General features: G+C 57.5%; 1 protein-coding gene across 1 annotated transcript in view; it reads right to left on the bottom strand.

Annotated features, from left to right (window-relative positions):
• Nucleotides 1-677: 677 nt before the first annotated feature.
• Nucleotides 678-20012, bottom strand: part of NOTCH3 (notch receptor 3) — a 31615-nt gene continuing 12280 nt past the window's right edge. The window contains exons 17-33 of the mRNA XM_044779343.2: nt 18978-19203; nt 18325-18526; nt 17939-18092; nt 17339-17523; nt 16673-16805; nt 16329-16586; nt 16131-16249; nt 15205-15767; nt 13553-13885; nt 11856-12010; nt 11543-11765; nt 10493-10577; nt 8195-8357; nt 6747-7051; nt 6311-6458; nt 3738-3835; nt 678-2737 (exon numbers count right to left, since the gene is read on the bottom strand). Coding sequence (XP_044635278.2) covers nt 1718-2737; nt 3738-3835; nt 6311-6458; nt 6747-7051; nt 8195-8357; nt 10493-10577; nt 11543-11765; nt 11856-12010; nt 13553-13885; nt 15205-15767; nt 16131-16249; nt 16329-16586; nt 16673-16805; nt 17339-17523; nt 17939-18092; nt 18325-18526; nt 18978-19203 — 4370 coding nt within the window. The 3' untranslated portion in view covers nt 678-1717. The remainder of the gene's footprint in view (nt 2738-3737; nt 3836-6310; nt 6459-6746; nt 7052-8194; nt 8358-10492; nt 10578-11542; nt 11766-11855; nt 12011-13552; nt 13886-15204; nt 15768-16130; nt 16250-16328; nt 16587-16672; nt 16806-17338; nt 17524-17938; nt 18093-18324; nt 18527-18977; nt 19204-20012) is intronic.

The following is a 20012-nucleotide window of genomic DNA, read 5'->3' on the forward strand; positions in this document are numbered from 1 at the left end:
CAAGAGGAATCAATGAACATTCAATCCTATCGTTCTCTTCTGGAGGGCCCCAGAGGAAACACAAGATTGTCTTGGGGCACAACTGGTTTCAAGCAGTAGAAACCCAGCCAGGCTGGTATACATAAAGGAGTATCCATTACATAGGTGCAGCACTGTCTCCAGAACCCAAGGGAGCACGAAGTAGAAGTGAGATCCATGCAGAACCAGCACCAGGCACTTAGAAGGCAACTTATAAATACCTGTGGATGGCCCCAGGATGCTCAATTAACTGGAATTGATGCTCCATCTAGAACTGAAATACTCCCTCCAACCCTCTGGAGCCATTTGTGTTCTCATCGCTGATTCCCCCTGCATATTAGCTCCATTCTGCTGCTCTCTGTTTGCTCATCAGGACCCACCACCCGACCCTGGCCACTCATATTTGTAACCTGCCAGTGACCTTAAAAGCTCCACTGCTGATGGCTCTCTTAGCATTGCCATTAAACAATTTTCTCAAGCAAGGGAATCTGATTAGTTCATCTTATATGAGGTGGCTACCCCGATCCCATCAGTGGAGACATCTCCCAAAGGAGGAAGCATGAGCATGAGCTCCAGGACGGGAGCTCGAGTTAGCCTTGGGGAGACTGGCAGCCCCGCCACTACCAGCCCCAACCTTACCCGGACACAGACCAGTGATACTGAGTGTTAACTATCCTTTTATTACGTGGTGTGAGGAGTTGGGGCTGTACAATGCAAGCCTAGGAATTCAGCTATACAGGGGATGGTGACCAGAAGCCATATTACAAAATAGCCTAAAAATACTTCTATTCTGCTGTGGGGCTGGGCAGGGGAGCACCAGGAGGAGGGGGCCACCGGGCAGCTCCTTCCCTTCCTGCAGTCCTGTATTTACAGGGGGACAAAGTGGAACACACACATCTCCCCTGGTCCTCACATTCCCACCACCGCCCCCCTAGTTCCCAAAGGGAAGTGGCCCAGGTTCTGGGGTTGGGGGGCCTGGGGGCAGGCCCTCTGGGCCAGAAGGGCCCTTCCCCAGCACAGCTATAGAACAAGTTCTATCTGGAATGCAGTGAAGTGAGGGAGGGGGGTGGAGAGGAGCTCCCAAGTCTTGCCCCAGCCCTGGCCCGAGAGGGTGCGCCCAAGGGTGCCTACTTGGTACATACCAGGGCCGTGTACTGGTACACGGGATCCCGGTCATGCCTGTGTACTCGGTACGCAGGATCCAGCTTGGCCGAATGGGCCCACAGACTCAGCCCCACGGGGGCACTGAGGGGGCTGGCAGGGAGGAGGGAGCATCTCCATATATATATTTTGTAAAAAATAATAATAATAAGTTTGTTTAAATGAATTTGTTTCTATACAAAATGTAAAAAAAAATAATAATAATCACTCGTGTCAGAGCGTGAGGAGAGAGGCCAGGAGGCAAGAAAGGAAGCAGGGAAGAGAGAATTGGGGGCAGTGGGGGAAGAGAAGGGAGCCAAGAGGAGGTGTCAGATCCATCACAAGACCCAGAGGGTGGGGGTCAGCCCGCACACCCTATAAATAAAGGAAGACTGACCCCCCAGGCTGCTGCCATATCTGGGTCACACTCCAATGGGGGTGGGGTGCAGGAGGATGAGTGGCGAGAGGAGGATGAAAAGGACCGAAAGGAAAGAGGGGAGAGAGCACGTCAGGACGGGGTGTCTCTTGGTCCCCCAGAATCCAGGAACTGAGACGAGGCTCAGGCCAACACCTGCCTCTTGGGGGCGACTTCCCGCTGGGGCCCCAGCTGGGTCTGGGCCTGAGCCCGGGGGCCGGGCGCGGGCAGGGGCAGCGCCTGCGCGGGCAGGGACCCGGGGGCGGCGGCCGGGCTGGGCGTGGAGTCGGACCAGTCCGAGAGGGCGGGAGGTGAGGGGCTGGCCCAGTGCTCGGGGGACTCGGGGGACGGGGTCAGGTAAGGGTGCTCGCTGGGGACCCGCAGGAAGCGGGCCTTGGGGGGGCTGCCGTGGGCTCCGCCTGCTGGGTACTCCTCGCCGCGCCCCGGGGCCGCCAGGTATGGCGGGGGCCGCTCGCGGGGGGACACGGGGGTCCCGGGGCTCAGCAGCGGGGGCCCCGGCGCCAGCGGCAGCAGGAACGAGGGCGCGGGCGGCGCGGGCGGGGGCAGCCGGGCCCAGTCGAGGGGCACGGCCACCGGGTTCAGCAGCCCCAGGCTGAGCACGCAGCCCGCGGGGGGCTGGCGCCCGAGGCCCGTGCGACCCGCGCCCCCGAGCGGCACGGCCGCGGGGGCCGCGGCGTAGGGCGCCTCGAGGGCGAAGGCGCCGGGGGACGCAGGGGGCCCCCCGAAGGGCCGCGGCGAGTCCAGCGAGTCCACGGGCGAGAGCGTGACGGAGCTCTCGGCCAGCGGGCCCGGGCAGGCCAGCGTCAGCTTCTTGCCCCGGCCGCGCGCGCCCTGCGGCCCCAGCGCCGCCTTCCCCGGCGGCCTGCGGCTCTTCTTGGCGGCCGCGGGCGCCGCCTTGAGGCCCGGGAGGAAGGCCCCCGGCGGGCAGAGCAGGGGCCCGAGGCCGGGCGGGCCGGGCGGGCTGCGCGGCCCCGCGGGCTGGTCCAGCAGGCGCACGATGTCCTGGTGCAGCCGCTCCTGCGCCACGTCGCGCGGCAGCCTGTCCAGGTGGTCGGTGATCTCCCGGTTGGCGAAGTGGTCCAGCAGCAGCTTGGCAGCCTCGTAGCTGCCCTCCCGGGCGGCCAGGAACAGCGGGGTCTCCTCCTGGGGGGCCCAGAACCCACAAGACGTCAGGGTCCCAGGAGCCGGCGCTCGCAAGGCCCCCGGCTTCCAGAGAAGCCAGAGAGCAAGAGCTGGACCTCTCCAGCCCGACAGACCTGGGTTCAAATCCCAGCTCTGGGCAAGGTGTCTCCTTCCAACGCTATTCATCAAGTACCTACCAAGGGCCAGTCCCCAAGGCCAGGCCTAGGGTGAGGAGAGTGAGGCACAAAATTCAACGGGGTGTCAAGAACCTCAGTCATCAGAATAAATGATTGCGTGTGAGTATGTGTGTGAGGAAGATCGGCCCTGAGCTAACGTCTGTGCCAATCTTCGTCCATTTTACGTGGGACACTGTCACAGCATGGCTTGACAAGTGGTGCTAGGTCTGTGCCCAGGATCCGAACTTGCAAAGCCCGGGCTGCCAAAGCGGAACGCACGAACTGAACCACTAGTCCACCAAGCCCACTCCAAAATAAATGATATTTTAATGCAATGTTTTTTTTTAAAGTTAAGATTAATGCAAAATAAAACCATAACAAATAAAATACAGAAATTTTAAGTAAGGACAGAAGCCACCCCTGCACCCCTCTGAGCCTCACTTTTCCCATCTGTAAAATGAAGAGAGGAACACCACCTCGTGAGGGTTTTTAAACAAGGATCCTAAGAGTTACCTTTTATTGAGAATCTGCTAAGCACTTTACAAAAGATTTATCTCATTGAATCCTCAGAAGAGGCATGAGATGGGGTACTGTTGCTTCCACACTTCACAGATGAGGACACTGAGGTTCCGAGGAGTTAAGCAACTTGCCCAAGGTCACACAGCAACTGCCACACACTTCCTCCCCCGATCTACTGTTGGAGGCTCTTGGGCCCAAATCCCACCAGTGAAAGCTGGCTGCAGACAGGGTGAATGCCCCCACTAGCCTAGCCCACCCTGCTCTCTGCCACTTGTTGGGGGTTGTGTCAGGGCTGTCCCCCAGGTAGGCCAAGGGCTTGGGCTCACCTTGCTATCCTGCATGTCCTTGTTGGCTCCATTTTTGAGCAGGGCCAAGGTGGCCTCCACATTGTTGACAGCTGCAGCCCAATGTAAGGCTGATTTCCCTGGGGGGAGACAGGAGAGGTCAGGGTCAGGCCCAGGCTCATGTCCTGGTCCCCCATGACAGGGAGGCAGGAAGTACCACGATATGGCCTGGGGGGAGGGGCAGACAGAGCTGCCCTGCGTATCTGAGCACCTATGTTGGGGGGCAGGGATGGAGTGCAGCCCTGTGAAATGGCTCTCTGTCCAAGGGAGACACTGTGCATGTGTACACACACCAGCGACGTGGCTCTGCACACACAGGGCTCCAGTGTGAGCCTCACTCGGCTGCACCTAGAGCTATGCTGTCCAATGCAGCAGCAACCGGTCACGTGTGGCCCTTTAGATTTAAGAAATTAAAATTAAATAAAATAGATGCCAAGACCATTCAATGGGGAAAGGACAGTTTTCTCAACAAAACTGAGACAACTGGCTCTCCACAGGCAAAAGAATGAAGTTGGACCCCTACCTCACACCATACACAAAAAATAATTCAAAATGATTCAAAAGTCTAAATGTAAAAGCTCAAACTATAAAACATTTAGATGAAAACATAGGACTAACTCTTCATGACATTAAATTAGACGAACAATTCTTAAATATGACACTGAAAACACAAACTACAATATGCCAACAAAAACTTAGATAAATTGGACATCATCAAAATTAAAACTTTTGTGCTTCTCAGGACACCATCAAGAAAGCGAACCTATATCAAGAAAAGAAAAGAAAACCTACAAAATTGGAGAAATATTTATAAGCCATATATCTGACAAGAGACTTATACCTACAGTATATAAAAAAAAAACTTATAACTCAATAATAAAAAGACAAGTAACTCACTTTAAAAATGGGCAAAAAATCTGAATAGATGTTTCCCCAAGGTTAGATATGCAAGAGGCCACTAAGCACATGCAAAGAAGCTCTGCATAATTAGCCACCAGGGAAATGCAAATCAAAACCACAATGAGATACCACTTCACACCCACTAGGATGGCTATAACAAAAAGATGGACACTAACAAGTAATGGCAAGGATGTAGAGAATCCTCATACACTGCTGGTGGGAAAGTAAAATGAGGTGGTCACTTTGGAAAACAGTCTGGTGGTTCCTCAAAAAGTTAAACAGAGTTAGCGTACGCCCCAGTAATTCCACTCCTAGGAGTATACGCAAGAGATATGAAAACATATGTCCACACAAAAACCTGTACAAATATGTTCATAGCAGCCAAAAAGTAGGAAAAAACCAAATGTCCACCAATGGAAGAATAATCAAAAGTGTATCCATACAATGGAATATTATTTAATCATAAAAAAATTTAAAAATAAATTAAAAGTCCTGATACATGCTACAACATTCGTGAACCTTCAAAACACTGTGCTAGGTGAAAGCAGCTAGTCCAAAAAGACCATATATTGTATGATTCCATTTATATGAAACATCCAGAATAGGCAGATCCATAGAGACTGAAAGTACAACAGTGGTTGCCAGAGGCTGGGACGATGAGGGGATTGGGAGGCGACAGCTGAGAGGTAGGGGTTTCTTTTTCAGTCGATGAAGATGCTCTAAAATTTATTGTGATGACAGTTGCCTAACTATGTGATTATACTAAAAGCCATTGGATTTTATACCTTGAATGGGTGAATTCCATGGTATATGAATTATATCTAAATAAGCTTAAAAAAAAAACAAAAGCAAGCAAAACAAAGGTTAAAAAACTAAATGAAATAAAATGTTTAGTTCTTCATACACCCCAACCACATTTCAAATGCTCAACAGCTGCCACACATGGCTACCCCAGGGGCCACCATATTGGACAGCACAGACCGAGAATATTTCCATCCTCACAAAGGGAAGCATGTCTGACACACCCCTCCCAGGAGCAACTGGCAATGTCTGGGACATTGTGGTTGTCACAGCTGGGGAGTGGGGTGCTACTGGCATCTAGTGGATCAAGGCCAAGAACCTTGCTTAACGTCCTTCACTGCACAGGACGGCCCCCAGCACAAAGAATGATCCAACCCCAAGTGTCAGTGGTGCTGAGGTTGAGAACACCTGCTCCAAAGGATGTTTACGTATCTACGGTTGTGTGAGGTCCTCTGGACACAAGGGCAGGTTGCTGTGAATATGCACAGGTCGGGTCATGTGCAAGCAAGCCACCTCCACAGAGGGAATCGCCATCATATACAGATTTGGCCAATTTGCAAACTCGTTATACCAGCTGTCCAGCAGATGGCAGGAAAGTGAGTTCTTCTAATGAGGTGGAGGGAAATGAAGCATCTTGGAGAAGGCACCTTTTTCTAAATCACTGAGGCACCTTTGGGCTAGTGGCCACCATAAAAAAAAAAAAGCACAAGAGCGTAAGTCTGCTTTGAAGCACTGCTATGTGTGCATGAGCCTCAGTGACTGGGTATCGGTGTGGGTGTGTGTTCACATCTACAAGATGCTCAGAGCCCAGGCAACACCCTCTCAGCCCCCACCCACCGACTCCCCCAGCTTACCAAGCTCATCCACGGCATTAACATCAGCGTGGCTGGCAATGAGCTCCTCCACCATGCCCTCCACCGCCAGGCGGGCCGCCAGGATCAGTGCCGTGGAGCCGTCCGCCATGCGGGCATCCAGGTCTGTGGAGCGGTTCCGGATAAGAATCTAGGGGAGAGGAGGGGAGGGCAGGAGTCATGGCAGGAACAGGGGGGCCACGAGCACATCCCCACCCCCACATCCCCTAGAATCAGTGAGGCCACGAGCACATCCCCACCCCCACATCCCCTAGAATCAGTGAGGTTCAGGGAGCAGCTACTTGGCAAACACTGTGCTCCCATATATCCCCACCTTACAAATGAGAAAAGGAGCTCTGCAAGGTAGAACCAGAGCTCGAACCCACATCCGTCTGATGCCTGTCCAGCTCTGAAGTCCAAAGGGGCAGGCCCCTCGCACCTGGAAGACACCCTGGGCATCGGCAGTGACGGCCGTGTGCAGGGGGGTGCGGCCCGAGTGGTCCTGGGCATTGGTGTCCGCCCCAGCATCCAGGAGCCTTTTGGCCGCATCAGCCCGGGCATAGCGGGCAGCCAAGTGCAGGGCCGTCTCTCCCGTGCGGTCAGTGCGTGCCCCGAGCTGGGCCCCCTGGCAGATCAGGTCTGAGATGATGCTGGCTGACGTATCTTCTGCCTCGTCCTCCTCAGTCGGCATTGGCTCCAGGGCGCCCCCACAGAAGGAGGCCAGCATTAGCGGGGTGAAGCCATCTGCAGGGGATGCAGGTATGTCACAGGGAGGCGGGCACAGGGGCCCTTCCAGGGAACACTACTGAGGGCACTGCACTAAAAGGAAGTGGGACACACAGGGCACAGAGGGAGCGGCCAATCCTCCCGTCTGCAGGTATGCACATGCACACGCACACACACACACACACACACGTCAGTGTCAGGTGACCCAGATGCCAACCCAGGATGAGGATTTGCGGGCATGTGATGTGTCACGGACAGGCTCTTAGGCAGCAAGGGACAAAGGACAAGGGAGAGAGGAAGTCAAACAAGCATGCCGATTCCCGGAGGTCATTTCAGCCTGATCCTAAGGGGGACTCGAGGCTGAGTGGTACCTCATAGTTGTCATCCAGCAAAGGAGCTGTGCCTGCCACACTCCCACACCCACTGGTTAAAAGCCACCCCCGGGACACAAAACCCCAGGCCCCTGAGCCCCGGCAGCCTGAGGAACTTCAAAAGAGACCCATAGGTGCAGGCCATTTAGAGCAAAACGGAGCTGGGAGAGGAATACCCTAAAATGTAGCAAAGACGGATCCAAGGGGATCCAGACAATGTGGTCTGCTACACTCACCTGAGCTTGTGCCTGGGTTCCCAGAAGGAGCCTCTTGTGCCCCATCCTCCATCCTCAACTCCGAGGTAGAGCTGAACCCCCTCCCGCAGGGACAGGCATGTGGCCCAGGCCTGGCCAATCTGCATATTCTAGGCCCCAGGCCACAGTGATTGGTTCGGGGACAGGCATGTGACCCCAGCCCATCCAATCAGAACTTATCCTGGGATTTTTACTGGTGCAGCTGGGAAAAGGGTTTGCAAGGCTGGTCCTACCTTTGGCCATCATGCCCCCTGCAGAAAGCCTGCCTGGGCTGGAGCCAAGAGGCGGTGAGTCCTGGATCCAAACATGCCTGACGCTTCCAGTTACAAGAGCCAATAAATCCCTTGCTTTACTTAAGCTAGTTTGAGTTGGGCTATTATCACGTATAATCAACATCCCTGATTAACACATACCCCCACAGATGGACACCTGGACACACCTAACTCTCACCAGAACACAGACCCAGATGCAACCTCTCAAGAGCAGGACAGCTGAGGGACATCCCGGGGTGGGGGAGGTGGGATGCCATCACTGACCTGGGCCACGCACATTGACATCCATGCCATCAGCATCCGCGTCACCCTGCGGTGGCGTCAATGCCATGGCTGGTGCCACGCGGATGTCAGCAGCAACCAGGTGGTGTTGAGTCCACTGGCGGCAATCCACAGCATCCTCAGCCCCCACGCTGGGCTCCTCCACCTGGTGGCACAAGCACCCAGGAGAGAGACAGCTAGAGGGGCAGCTCTACATCCCCACACATTTGTCTCATGAAGATGCAAACCCAGCCTGAGAAACCATGAACATCCTGCTTCTTTTATAATAAAGAAACAGGAAATGGATGTGCTAGCGCTCAGAGAACTCATAGAGGAGGAACCGGGATTCCACTCTGGGTTGGAAGCGGGGAGGGGTTGGGAACCCAAGGTGGGTGATCAGGCAGAAACCCACAGCATGGCACCTGTCAGTACACACCTGTCTACACACTAGACACAAACACACTGAAAATGAAATTAAGAGGATAAGTCTATTGACAACAGCATCAAGAATTAAATCTTTAGAATTAAATTTAACAGAAGAAATACAAGATGTATTCTGGAAACTACAACTCACGAGATAAAGAAATGTGGGAGCAGGAGGGTCCTCACGGATCAGGATTAATCTGGGGAAGGGGTGAACAGGTGGGAGGGAAGGAGAGAAGCGGGGAGATGCCCCAGATACCACGTGGGGCTCCCACCCAGTACCATGAACACAAACGTGAGGTATCACAACCAAAGAGCCACACACGAACGCGTAGATTCACCTTCGCAAGCTGAGCACCCAGGTCCCTAGCAGGAGCTGGATAAATTCCAGACTCATAGTCTGAAAGGCATGAGTGATGCTATGGAAACAGGACAGAATATTCTTAACTAGCCTGCCAGAGCATTTAAGAGCCTTCCAGCACCAAACACAGAGCCTGATCAAGCCAGACCTGAGCTTAAGAACCCTGTGGGGGAGCTGAATTCCAGGAAAGGGGCGAGCCAGGTGACAGACAGCTAACCAGAAAGGGCCAGGTGGCCAGAGCAGCATGTGATGAGGTTCCAGTGCTGACATGTCACTTAGCAGCTCGCGACCCTGGGCAAATCACATTAGGGATCTGAGCTTCGCATTGGCAAAATCCAGACAACACTGTCAATCTGTGATGCTAAAATGCCATCAGAAACACACTGTGTCGTCTACTTAATACCCACTTTGGGACAAGAAAGGAAAAACCTGGGGTAAGCAGATTTCTTCAGCTGTCAATCGTAATAGATGTGTCCATTTCACCAACATTAACACACAGGCAGGGGACAGGCGGCTGGGAACTGGGGTGGTATCAACAGCTCCTTTATAGAGTCCTCAGGGAGATGAGCGACCACGCTGCATGTGCCTTCAGGACATCGGGCAAGTGTCAAAGCCATGCTTGCAGGAGGCTGTTACGAATCGCCCCTCAGAAGTCCTATGCTGGGGGCCCATCTTGTGGCAGAGTGGTTAAATTTATGCACTCTGCTTCAGCGGCCCAGGGTTTCGCCAGTTCGAATCCCGGGCATGGACATGGCACCGCTCATCAGGGCATGCTGAGGCGGCGTCCCACATGCCACAACTAGAAGGACACACAACTAAAAATATACAACTATGTACCGGGGGGCTTTGGGAGAAAAAGGAAAAATAAAATCTTTAAAAAGAAAAAAAGAAGTCCTATGCTGAACCCCTAAACACACATATGTCTGTATGTGGAGATGGGGCCTTTAAGGTTAAATGAGGTCATAAGGGTGGAGCCTGGATTCAATAGAACTGACATCCTTCTAAGAAGAGGAGGACACCCCAGAGTTCTCTCTCTGCCATGTGAGGACACAGTGGGAAGGTGGCCATCTGCAAGCCAGGAAGACAGCCCTCACCCAGAACCAGCCCTGCCAGCACCCTGATCTTGGACATCCAGCCTCCAGAACTGGGAGAAATAAATGTCTATTATTTAAGCCACCGCCATCTCTGGTATTTTGTTATGGCAGCCCAAGCTGACGGGAGACAGAGCCCATGCATGGGTGTGGCCCCGAGAGAGGAAATGGTGCTTGGGACCAGCTGGGAACACTCCCAGGATGGGCAAGCCAAAGTCGGACCCAGGAGAGAGAAAGCAGAGTCACCATCGGGGCCAGGGGACCCCCTCCAGGAAGCCCCCAGGCTGGCCTGGCAGCAGGGGCCTGGTTAGAGAGGCGCAGGACAGGGTGGGTGCTCTCCAGAGCTGGGAAGAGCCGAGACTCCCCTGGGTTCTCCCACTGCCCACTGGGACCCTGAGGGCAGGGGTCAAAGGAGGGGGGCACCACCTTCAGTCGCTTGGCCTCCGGGCACTCCGTGTCCATCCAATCTGTAGCCACCTCCCCCATCAGACTCTCGCCCTTGGCCATGTTCCTATGGAGACAGTGGGAAGGGGGAGGGGAGAGGAGAGAATGAAGACATGCAGCCTGGGAGAGGATCTGGACAGGGTCAGAGCAGAGGGCTCTGGAGTTGGGACCTGGGAGCCTAGGTCAGTAGACGTAGGGGGCAGGGTTGAGACACTGGGTCCAATGAGGGGGTGCGGGATGGGATCAAGGTCACGGGCATAGTCAGCGGTTATGATGGGTGATGGCTGGGGTCTTAAGGTGGAATCCAGGAAGGGACAGAAATGAGTTCAGGGGTCAGAGCAGCAAGCTACTGGATAGATTAGGGTCACAGGCATTCAGCAGGTGTTATAAAGGCTCACATCAGGGGTCATGGAGGATGGAATTATCGTAAAAACAAGTAAGAGATACAGCCAGGATCGCGTAAGCGTGCTGAGGGGTCAGGAGGTCATGAGATCACAGGAGAGGAGTAAATTCAGGGGTTAGACCCAGGGTAAGGTTGAGGGTCTTGAGGGACAGGTCAGAGAGCTGGAGGTGAGGCCCAGGGCCAAGGATTGAGGATCATGGGGAATGGACACTGAGTTGGAGGGGAAAGGGGGTCAAAGGTGAGATCAAAGATCAAAGTGAGTTAGAGCCAGAGGTGGTACTGGGGGTCATAGAGGATAGGGTCGGGCGGTCACCGAGGGGTTGGGGTGCAGTCATGGGTCATGGGGTCAGCAGTCACGTGGGAACAAATGCTGAGCGTCAGGGTGAAGTCTGTGAGGCTGGGGTCAGGGTGGGACTGAGTCAGGGGAACTGGGACATAGGAAATAGGATCAGGGAACGAATCAGGGGTGATCCCCAGGGATCATGGGGGCAGTCAGTGGTCAAGGGGATGAACACGGGGGTCAGGGTGGAGTCTGAAGTCAGGGTGAGGTGGGTCCAGAGTCAGCTCCAGGCAGACTCCAGTGTTCACAGAGCCCCTCAGTTGGGGACAGGGAGAGGGCAGGTCCTCACTTCATGCCCAGTGCATCCTGGCCCACGGGCTCCCGCCGGCCCTTGTGACCAGCGGCCACCTCCTTGTGCAGCGCAAAGCCCTCGGGGAACCAGAGGGTGCTGTGCTCCCGCTTGCGCCGGGCCACCATGACGCCCAGGACGAGGATGACCAACAGGAAGACGGCGCTCGCAGCCAGCAGCGGCAGCAGTGGCACCCGCGGAGGCGGCAGCTCCAGCGGCTCCCCTGGGGGAGGAAGCAGGGGCTTCAACCGCGGCCATCCACTGCCGCACCCCACTGCAGGAGCCCCCCGCTCGCCCGGCCCTCAGGCCTCACCCCGCGCCGCTCGCAGTGGGTATGGGAAGTCCAGGCGCTCCACTGCCGACAGCGCCCCCAGGTAGTCAGCCGCGCTCTGCGCATCAGGGAAGCAGTGGTCATTCTCTGGCGACTGCAGGCACAGCCGGTTGTCAATCTCCAGCATCACCACAGAGCTGCAGGGACAGGCAGGATGGACGGGGCACTTGCTGCAAGCCCAGCACCAGACCCCATCCCCCTCCCCAGCCAGGCTCACTCACCACCCGGCCCCCCTGCCTCCCATCTGGCATGCAGCCCCAGCACATCCCCAAAACCAGCCTTGCGGTGGAGCCATGAATCCGATAGGCATAGTTTTGTGTCAGCCTCTCTAGTGGACACCGTTGGTGCACACCCAGATCACCTTTATCTGGCTGGTGCATCCACCTCCCACCAGCTGTGAGCGTTGGCTTCTAACAGCTGACAGCTGCCCCTTCTCCAGACAACTGGCCTCAGTGAAACGGGGATCCTCTCACTCGGGAGTGACATCTCTCAGGGCAGCCCTCAGCCAGTGACAGGCTGATATGGGGTGTACAAACCTGGCCCTTCTGTCTCACGGTGGGACACTGAGTGGCTATTCACGCTGCAGAGCCCTCAGAGGGATCGGGCTGAGGCCAGACCCCAGTTGACACTATCTCCTGCCTTAGTTTCTCCCCGTCCATCCTGCTTCCCTCATTCCCTCTCTCCTGAGAGCATCCCCTTCAATACATTGCATATATCTGGATCCTCATCTCAGGCTCTCCTTCCAGGAACCCAACTTCTAAACTCCCTCCTGCTTTGGGGACCCCCAATACCCATACCCCGGTTCTCCTATCTCTCTGGCTGCTGCTTCTCTTTCTCTTTTCTGAGCCAATTTCCCTCGACCAATCCTTAGGTCTCAGTGTCCTCAGATCATTCCTCTGTTCCCTTCCCCCCACTTCTTTGAGTCCCTCCCATGGCTTCAGTGATGGCCAATACCCTTTTGTCTTTCTCATCTCCGTATTCAGCCCCTAGCTGCCTCCTGGGGATCTGTGCCATACCCCCTGGACTCTGCAGGCTTGGCAACCCTAAAGTGACTCCCGTTTTTCACCATGTCCTCATCTTGACGAGACTCCCTCCAGCGACTGGGTCACCCCAGCCAGGGACTGGTACATCAGCCACCCTCCTCCATCTCCCACGTCCCAGCTACCCAGTCAGAGTCTCTGCCACACCCTTAACATCCCCGCCCTCCTGTTGGGTCAGGGCCCTACCCTGCTCAGAGGCCACACCTCCCTCCTGGCCCCTCCTCCAGGCCACAACAGGAGAGTTCTATATTTTCCACTTCTAAAAGAACATACCACACATGACCTTAACCACTCTGCTAGACTCCTGCCTCTCTAGGAGGCAGCGCTAGACCCCAGGGCACTCCTGCTCCCCCAAGGACTCTTGTCCCGGTCTGGAGGCATTTCTGGTTGTCATCTCTTGGAGGGCAGAGGAGGTTGGCAGCCAGGGATGCTGCTGAGCATCCTACAGTGCACAGGACGGCCCCCACAGCAAAGAACGGTCTGGCGGAAATGTTGATGGGGCCGAGGTTGAGACGTGGTGGACGGATTGCCAAGAAGGCTCTCCAAGATGTTAAGGGAAGTGAAACACACAAGACCTATCATCGGTGCCCGGCTCAGAACCTGCGCAGCTCCCAGGTTCCCCGGGGCGGAGCCACTCACCCGATCACCTCTGGGGCCAGCTCCCGCCGGTTCCGGGGTTCCAAACCGGGACCAGGCCGGTGGTAGGGGAAGACCATGGCCTGGCCGTGCTCATCCAGGCGGAAGCGCAGCGCGGTGCGCAGGATGCCACTGAGCCGCTGCAGGAAGTCGGCGCTGGAGCGCAGCAGCTCCTCGGGCGGCAGCAGCACCGTGAGCACCAGCACACCGCGGGCCAGCAGCGCCGGCACATCGCCGGCACAGTCCAGCCCATCCCAGCCACACTCCTCCGTGTTGCAGCCCTGGTCGCAGCGGCCATCGGCAAAGTGGTCCGCGCAGTACTTCTCGTACACCGGGCTAGGGGGGCGGAGAGGGCCGAGATCAGGGGGCCTCCAACCCGCTGCACACACACACCGTAGAGCCCACGACTCCGGAGACAGAGGTGGCAGACAGCACGAGCACAAGAGAACCAGAACGTATCCACTGTCAGGCTTTATGCAAACCCAGCCATGCGCTGGGTAACTATGACTAGCCCGCAACTACCTGCAGCCGCCGGCTCGCTGCTGTAGGCACCAAGGATATGGCCCAGACCTGATCCTTGCCCACGTGGAGCAGGTATTCCAGTGGGCAGAGATGAATGAGCAGAATGTATAGCATTTCAAGTGCAAGTCAATAAAAGCTAAATGTAAACATACACACACAGTGCTATATGGGATTAAATGCTAAGGAGGAAAATAAAACAAGCCAAGTGCTGGGTGTGGCCAGGGAGGAGCTCACTGAGAAGGTGCCACTATTTGAGCAAAAACTTGAAGGCGGTGAGGGAGGAGCCATGCAGCTTCCTGAGGGAAGAGCAGTCCAGAGAGAAGGAACAGCCAGTGCAAGGTGGAACCAAGCCTGGGGTATCTGAGAAAAAGCAGAGAAGCCAGGGTGGCTGGAGCTCAGCAAGCAAGGGGCAGGAAGGCAGAGGAGGAGGACAGGGAGAAGCAGGTGAGGGAAGGGTTCCGGGCCAACAATGAGACACACAGAGCGCCAGAAAGGGCAGAGCACAGGGTGAACAGATGGAATACACGGGACAGACAGACTAGGCTCATGAATAGACAGAGAGAGGGGCAGAAAAGGAGCAGGAATACACAGGCTGGGCCCAGTCAGATGTTGGGCAGAGAGAGAGGCAAAAAAGGGTGAGGGGGTGGACAGAAAGGCAGACAGAAAAAGCACGTGGATGAGCAGGTGGGGCACAAAGATGGACAGATGGACAGACAGATGGGGCATATAGATGGACTGACTGGCATACGGACAGAGGGACAGATGAGGTCCAAGGATGGATAAGGAGGGGCGCAGCAGACAGCTGGGTGCACAGAGGGTTGAAAGGAATGCATGGATAGACAGAAAGATAGACAAACAGGGCCTAAAGAGCAACAGGTGGAATGCAGGGGCAGACAGAAAAACAGACAGGCACTGGCAGATGAACGGACAGGACACATGGGTGGGCAGACAGACAGAAGTGGCCCGCGCATGGACAGACTAGGTGCACAGACAGACACGGCACAGCAAGAAGGGGCACTGCAACAGCCAGTCTAAGCGCGGACCGACACCAAGGCGCGCAGCGGGCCGCCGCGAGGCGGGGCCCCGGGGGTCGGAGGGGCGCGGGCGCAAGGCAGGCAGGGCGCGCGGCTCACTTGCAGGCGCGGCCCCCGCCGGCGCGGCAGTCAAAGTTGTCGTAGAGGCAGGCGGGCGCGCTGCACGCGGGGTCGCAGCGGCTGTTGTTGAAGAGGCGCCAGCACTGCAGCGCCGCGCACTGCCGCCAGGGGTCGCCCACGCTCAGCGAGCAGTCGCCGCCGTCCCAGCCGCAGCCCGGGCTGTTGCAGTCGCGGTCGCAGCGCCGGTCTCCGCTCTTGGCCGCGCAGGCAGCGCTCAGGCACCGCGGCTCCTCGGACGCCTCGGGCGCCGCCACCGGGCCCTCGCAGCGCGGCCCGGCCCAGCCCGGCGCGCACGCGCAGCGGAAGAAGGGCGCGAGCGGCGCGGGCTGGCAGGAGCCCCCGTGGAGGCAGGGGGAGGCGGCGCAGCTGGCGTTGGCGGCCCCCGGCGGCGACCCCCGGAAGCCCCGGCAGGCGGGCCCCGACAGCCCCGGGGGGCAGGCGCAGCGCGGTCCTCGGGCGGTCTGCTGGCACGGGACGCCCGCCGGGCACTGCAGCTCCCGGCAGGAGTGCGCCACCCGCTCGCAGTGGGGGCCCCAGAACGGCTGGGGGTCCGGCGGGGAGAGGAAGGAAAAGTGCCGCATGGGGCGGATGGGAAGAGGGAAGAGAGGAGAGAGAGGGGAGGGGAGGGGTTCAGGACTCAGAAACAGCTGAGCCACCAATCTCCCCAGGTCCGCCCCACCTCTCCCGCTTTCCCGGAGCCCCACCCTGCAGATCATCCCCGCCTTCCCCAGAGACCAAGCCAACCGCAGCCTCACGGACACAGCCCCAACCTCTAAGCAATTTCAACAATTCCCAGAAACCTGCTTCGCTTTCACCTCTTCTCCCCTAAAGCCACGCCCTCCCACGAGGCCACGCTGCCCGCGCCGCTCCCAAAGACACCAACGGGTCCGGCCACCCCTACCTACCGGGACGCAGTGGCAGGTGAAGGTCAGCGCACCCCCAGGGCCCGGGCTGGGACGGCACTGGCCTCCATGCTGGCATGGCTGGGACTCGCAGGGAGACAGGACAGTCTGACAGCGGGGACCTGGACAAGCAGGGGCCGGTGGATCAGCCACCATGGGAAACAGACAGGATCCCAAGCCGACCCCCTCTCCCACACTTACCCGTGAAGCCAGCTCTGCAAAGGCAGTGGAAGCCCCCACCGGGGTCCTGCAGGCAGTCCCGGGTGTGTGCAGCATGGCAGGCGCCCAGGCGACACTCATTAATGTCCGCCTCGCAGCGCAGGCCCGTATAACCCGGGGGGCAGGTGCAGCGGAAGCCACCCACCAGGTCCACGCAGGTACCGTTGTGCAGGCACTGGGGGCCCAGGGCCAGGGGTGGGCCCGGGCCACAGTCGTCCTCATTGATCTCACAGAGCACGCCTCAGGGAAGAGAGGAGGAGGGAGCAGTCAGGAGGTGACGCAGACCCAGCCTCCCATCCTGTCCCCCAACCCTGGCCCTGGCATACCCAGCGTCCCAGGGGGGCAGGAGCAGAGATAGCGGGCCACAAGGTCAATGCAGAAGCCCCCGTGCTGGCAGGGCTGGGAGGCACAGTCATCCACATCATCCTCACAGTTGTCACCAGTGTAGCCAGCCGGACACTGTGGTGGGGGTGAGACAGGGTCCCCCTCAGCCCAGACATGGATACTCCCCATGAAGACACAGAGAATCCCAGCACAAAAGCACACACATGGTCGTCCAATGCATGGAGATATGCCCAGGATGCAGAAACACACACACACTCAGTTCACGAAGACACAACCAGACACAGAGAGCTACAGACACACATACATACAAATGCACGGGATGGACACACAGGAGAAACACCCAGATACACCCAAGACACATACAACCGGAGACACACACTTGGACACTGGCACATGAATTCACACCCAAAGAGACACCATGCAGAGAGAGACACAGAGATACATCCAGGAAACAACCAAAGACAGAGGCACACCCAAACAGACAGAAACACTCCCAGATCTACCCGGAGTGACACCCACAAAACCAAAAGCCCAGACATGCCTAGAGAGAGGCACACCCACTCAAGGCTGTAGACACACAGAAATGTGTGCCCAGATACACCCAGGCGTGGCTAGCTCCCCTCTCCCCTCTCCTGGGCGCCCCTTACCTCGCACACATAACCCCCCATGTAGCCACGGCAGGTGCCCCCATGCTGGCACGGCTGGGCCAGGCAGGGGTCCACCTCCTGCTCACAGTAGCTGCCTGTGCGGCCCTCTGGGCACATGCAGTAGTGGGAGCTGTCCTTGTCCACGCACTGCCCACCAGCCTGACACAGCTGCTCCAGCCGCACCCCTGTGCAGAAGGGAGCAGGGTCAGGCACACACTCCCCCTCCCTGCTGGCATCAGCCACAGCACCACCCAATGTCCCTGCTGGCATCAGTCACCAGGGTCTCACCCACACTCCATCGAGTTGTCACACATCCCCCCAAACGGGCCCCGTCTCAGTCACTGACACACATACACAAACACCTTCGCTGCTCACACGAGCTCAGTCACACACACCATTGCAGAGTCATCCCAGTTGTCTCAAGGTGACAGATACACACACCGCCCTGGCCCTGGCTGGCTGTCACACATCTACACACTCAGCCACACACCCCATCATGCCCGTGTGCTCCGTCGCACCCTCATTCGGGTCACACCAGCAGGAAGGATGTGCACAGATGCCCTCACACACCCCACACACCCGGCTGCAGCGCCCTCTCACCGATCTGGGCTGCGGCCTCCCTGCAGGGCAGGCTCTGAACGTCACAGAGGCGGCCGCTCCACCCCGGGGCACAAAGGCAGTGGAAGGAGGCCCCGGTCCGGGCACAGCGACCCCCGTTCTGACAGGGCGCACGGCTGCACCAGTCTACCAGCGTCTAGAGGAGAAGACCTCAGCGTCAGCGCTCGGGGACCCCCTAGAAACTGTGCCCCAGCTTCTCCTCCAGGGTCCCAGGCAGGCCCCAGAACACCTCTCCAGATTCCTCTCGCAGGATCCTGGGCAAGTCCCTCACCACAGCCCCGCTGCAAACCCCTCCCCAGAACCCGGGTGGCCCCTCCCCAGAACATCCCCTCAGACTCCTCCCCTAGGCCCCCAGCGGCCCCGCCCACCTGGCACTGAACGCCAGTGAAGCCCTCTGGGCAGGTGCAGCGGAAGCCAGGGTGGGCAGCAGTGCAGATGCCCCCGTGCAGGCAGGGCCGAGAGAGACAGGGGTCGGCCTCATGCTGGCAGTGTGCACCAGTGTAGCCGGGGCGGCACAGACAGCTGAAGGAGTTCACGCCGTCCACGCAGGTCCCGCCATTGAAGCAGGAGCTGGAGGGGAAGCAAGGTGTGGGTCAGGCAGGCCCGGCCCCTCGAGGGCCCCGCCCTCCTCCCTCGGCACCTCCTAGCGTTGAGTGGGGGCGCTCTGTGACCCCTACCCCCACCAGAAGCTGCAGGCCCAGCAGAGGCCCCGCCCCGCCCCGCCCCGCCCCGTCATGTCCCTTAGCCCCGATTTTCCAGGTACTTCAGCGATTTTCCAGGTACTTCAGTGCTAAGGTGGGAGCCGCTGGAGGCTCCGCCCTGGCCTCGCCCCCTCAGGATGCAGCATCCCTCAGGAGACCTCCAAACGGACACTCTGCCCCTTCACGGACAGCGCTCCAGAGATCAGAGTCCTGAGGTGAGGGCCAAGCCGAGGACCCCGCTTCTTGTCCCCACACCTTCTCAGGCCCTGCGCCCCATCCGATGCCAGGGTCCCTGAGCTCCCAGTAGAGGCCACGCCCACCTGGGGCTGCAGTCAGGTAGGTCCTGCTCGCAGCGGAAGCCTCCGTAACCGGGCGGGCAGGTGCAGGCGAAGGAAGCCACGTGGTCGGCACAGGTGCCGGGGCCGCATGGGCTGCTGAGACACTCATCCACGTCCAGGGCGCAGCGGGGGCCAGCGAAGCCAGGGAGGCAGGAACACAAAAAGGAGCCCACGCCGTCCTGGCACGAGCCACCGTTGAGGCAGGGGTCTGCGGCCAGAAGGAAGGGCGTCTGGTCGCTCACCTCACCACCCTCCCACCCCCCACCCCAAGGCAGCCCTGCCTGACCCCTCCAGGCCTCGCAAGAAGGGAATCAGAAGGAACCCAGGCTTGATCAGGCGCGGCACATTGGGTCAGAAGGGTCAAACTTGTCTTGTGTGGCCTCATCCCCCCCCACCTGGAAGCTTCACCTATGTGGAAGCAAGAGGGCCTGGGGGAGTCAAACGGTCCCTTTAAGCTGCCGGGCACTCCCTGCTAGCCTCCCCAAGACCTGGGCCAGCCAACAGAGTGGCCACTGGCCACACGTGGCTATGGAGCCCTTGACATGGCTGGTCCAAACTGAGATGTGCTGCAAGTGTAAAATACACAGAGAATTTCAGACTTTGAAGACTTAGTGTGAAAAAAATTAAAATATCTCAATAATTTTTACATTGATCACACGTTGAAGTGATAATATTTTTATATATTAGGTTAAATAAAATATATTATTAAATTTAATATCATCTGTGGTGGTTTTTTCTTTTTCAATGTGGCTATTAGAAAAATTTTAATTGCATTTGTGGCTTGTATTACTTGTCTATCAGGTAGCCTCCTAGAGAGCTCACTGGCGACTATGGTCTCATGCTTTGCCTGCAGTCCTAAGCTGCTTGCTGCCAGAGGCAGGCTCCAGGCTCCAGAGTCAGAGAGACCCGTGCTCTGATCCCAGCTCACCCCCTACTTGCTGTGTGACCATAGGCCAGTCACTTAACCTCCTCCGGGCCTGAGTCTTCCCCATGAGTAAACAGGGAATTAAGAGAACT

The sequence above is a fragment of the Equus asinus genome, chromosome 10 (genome assembly GCF_041296235.1).
Source record: "Equus asinus isolate D_3611 breed Donkey chromosome 10, EquAss-T2T_v2, whole genome shotgun sequence".
Taxonomy (NCBI): domain Eukaryota; kingdom Metazoa; phylum Chordata; class Mammalia; order Perissodactyla; family Equidae; genus Equus; species Equus asinus.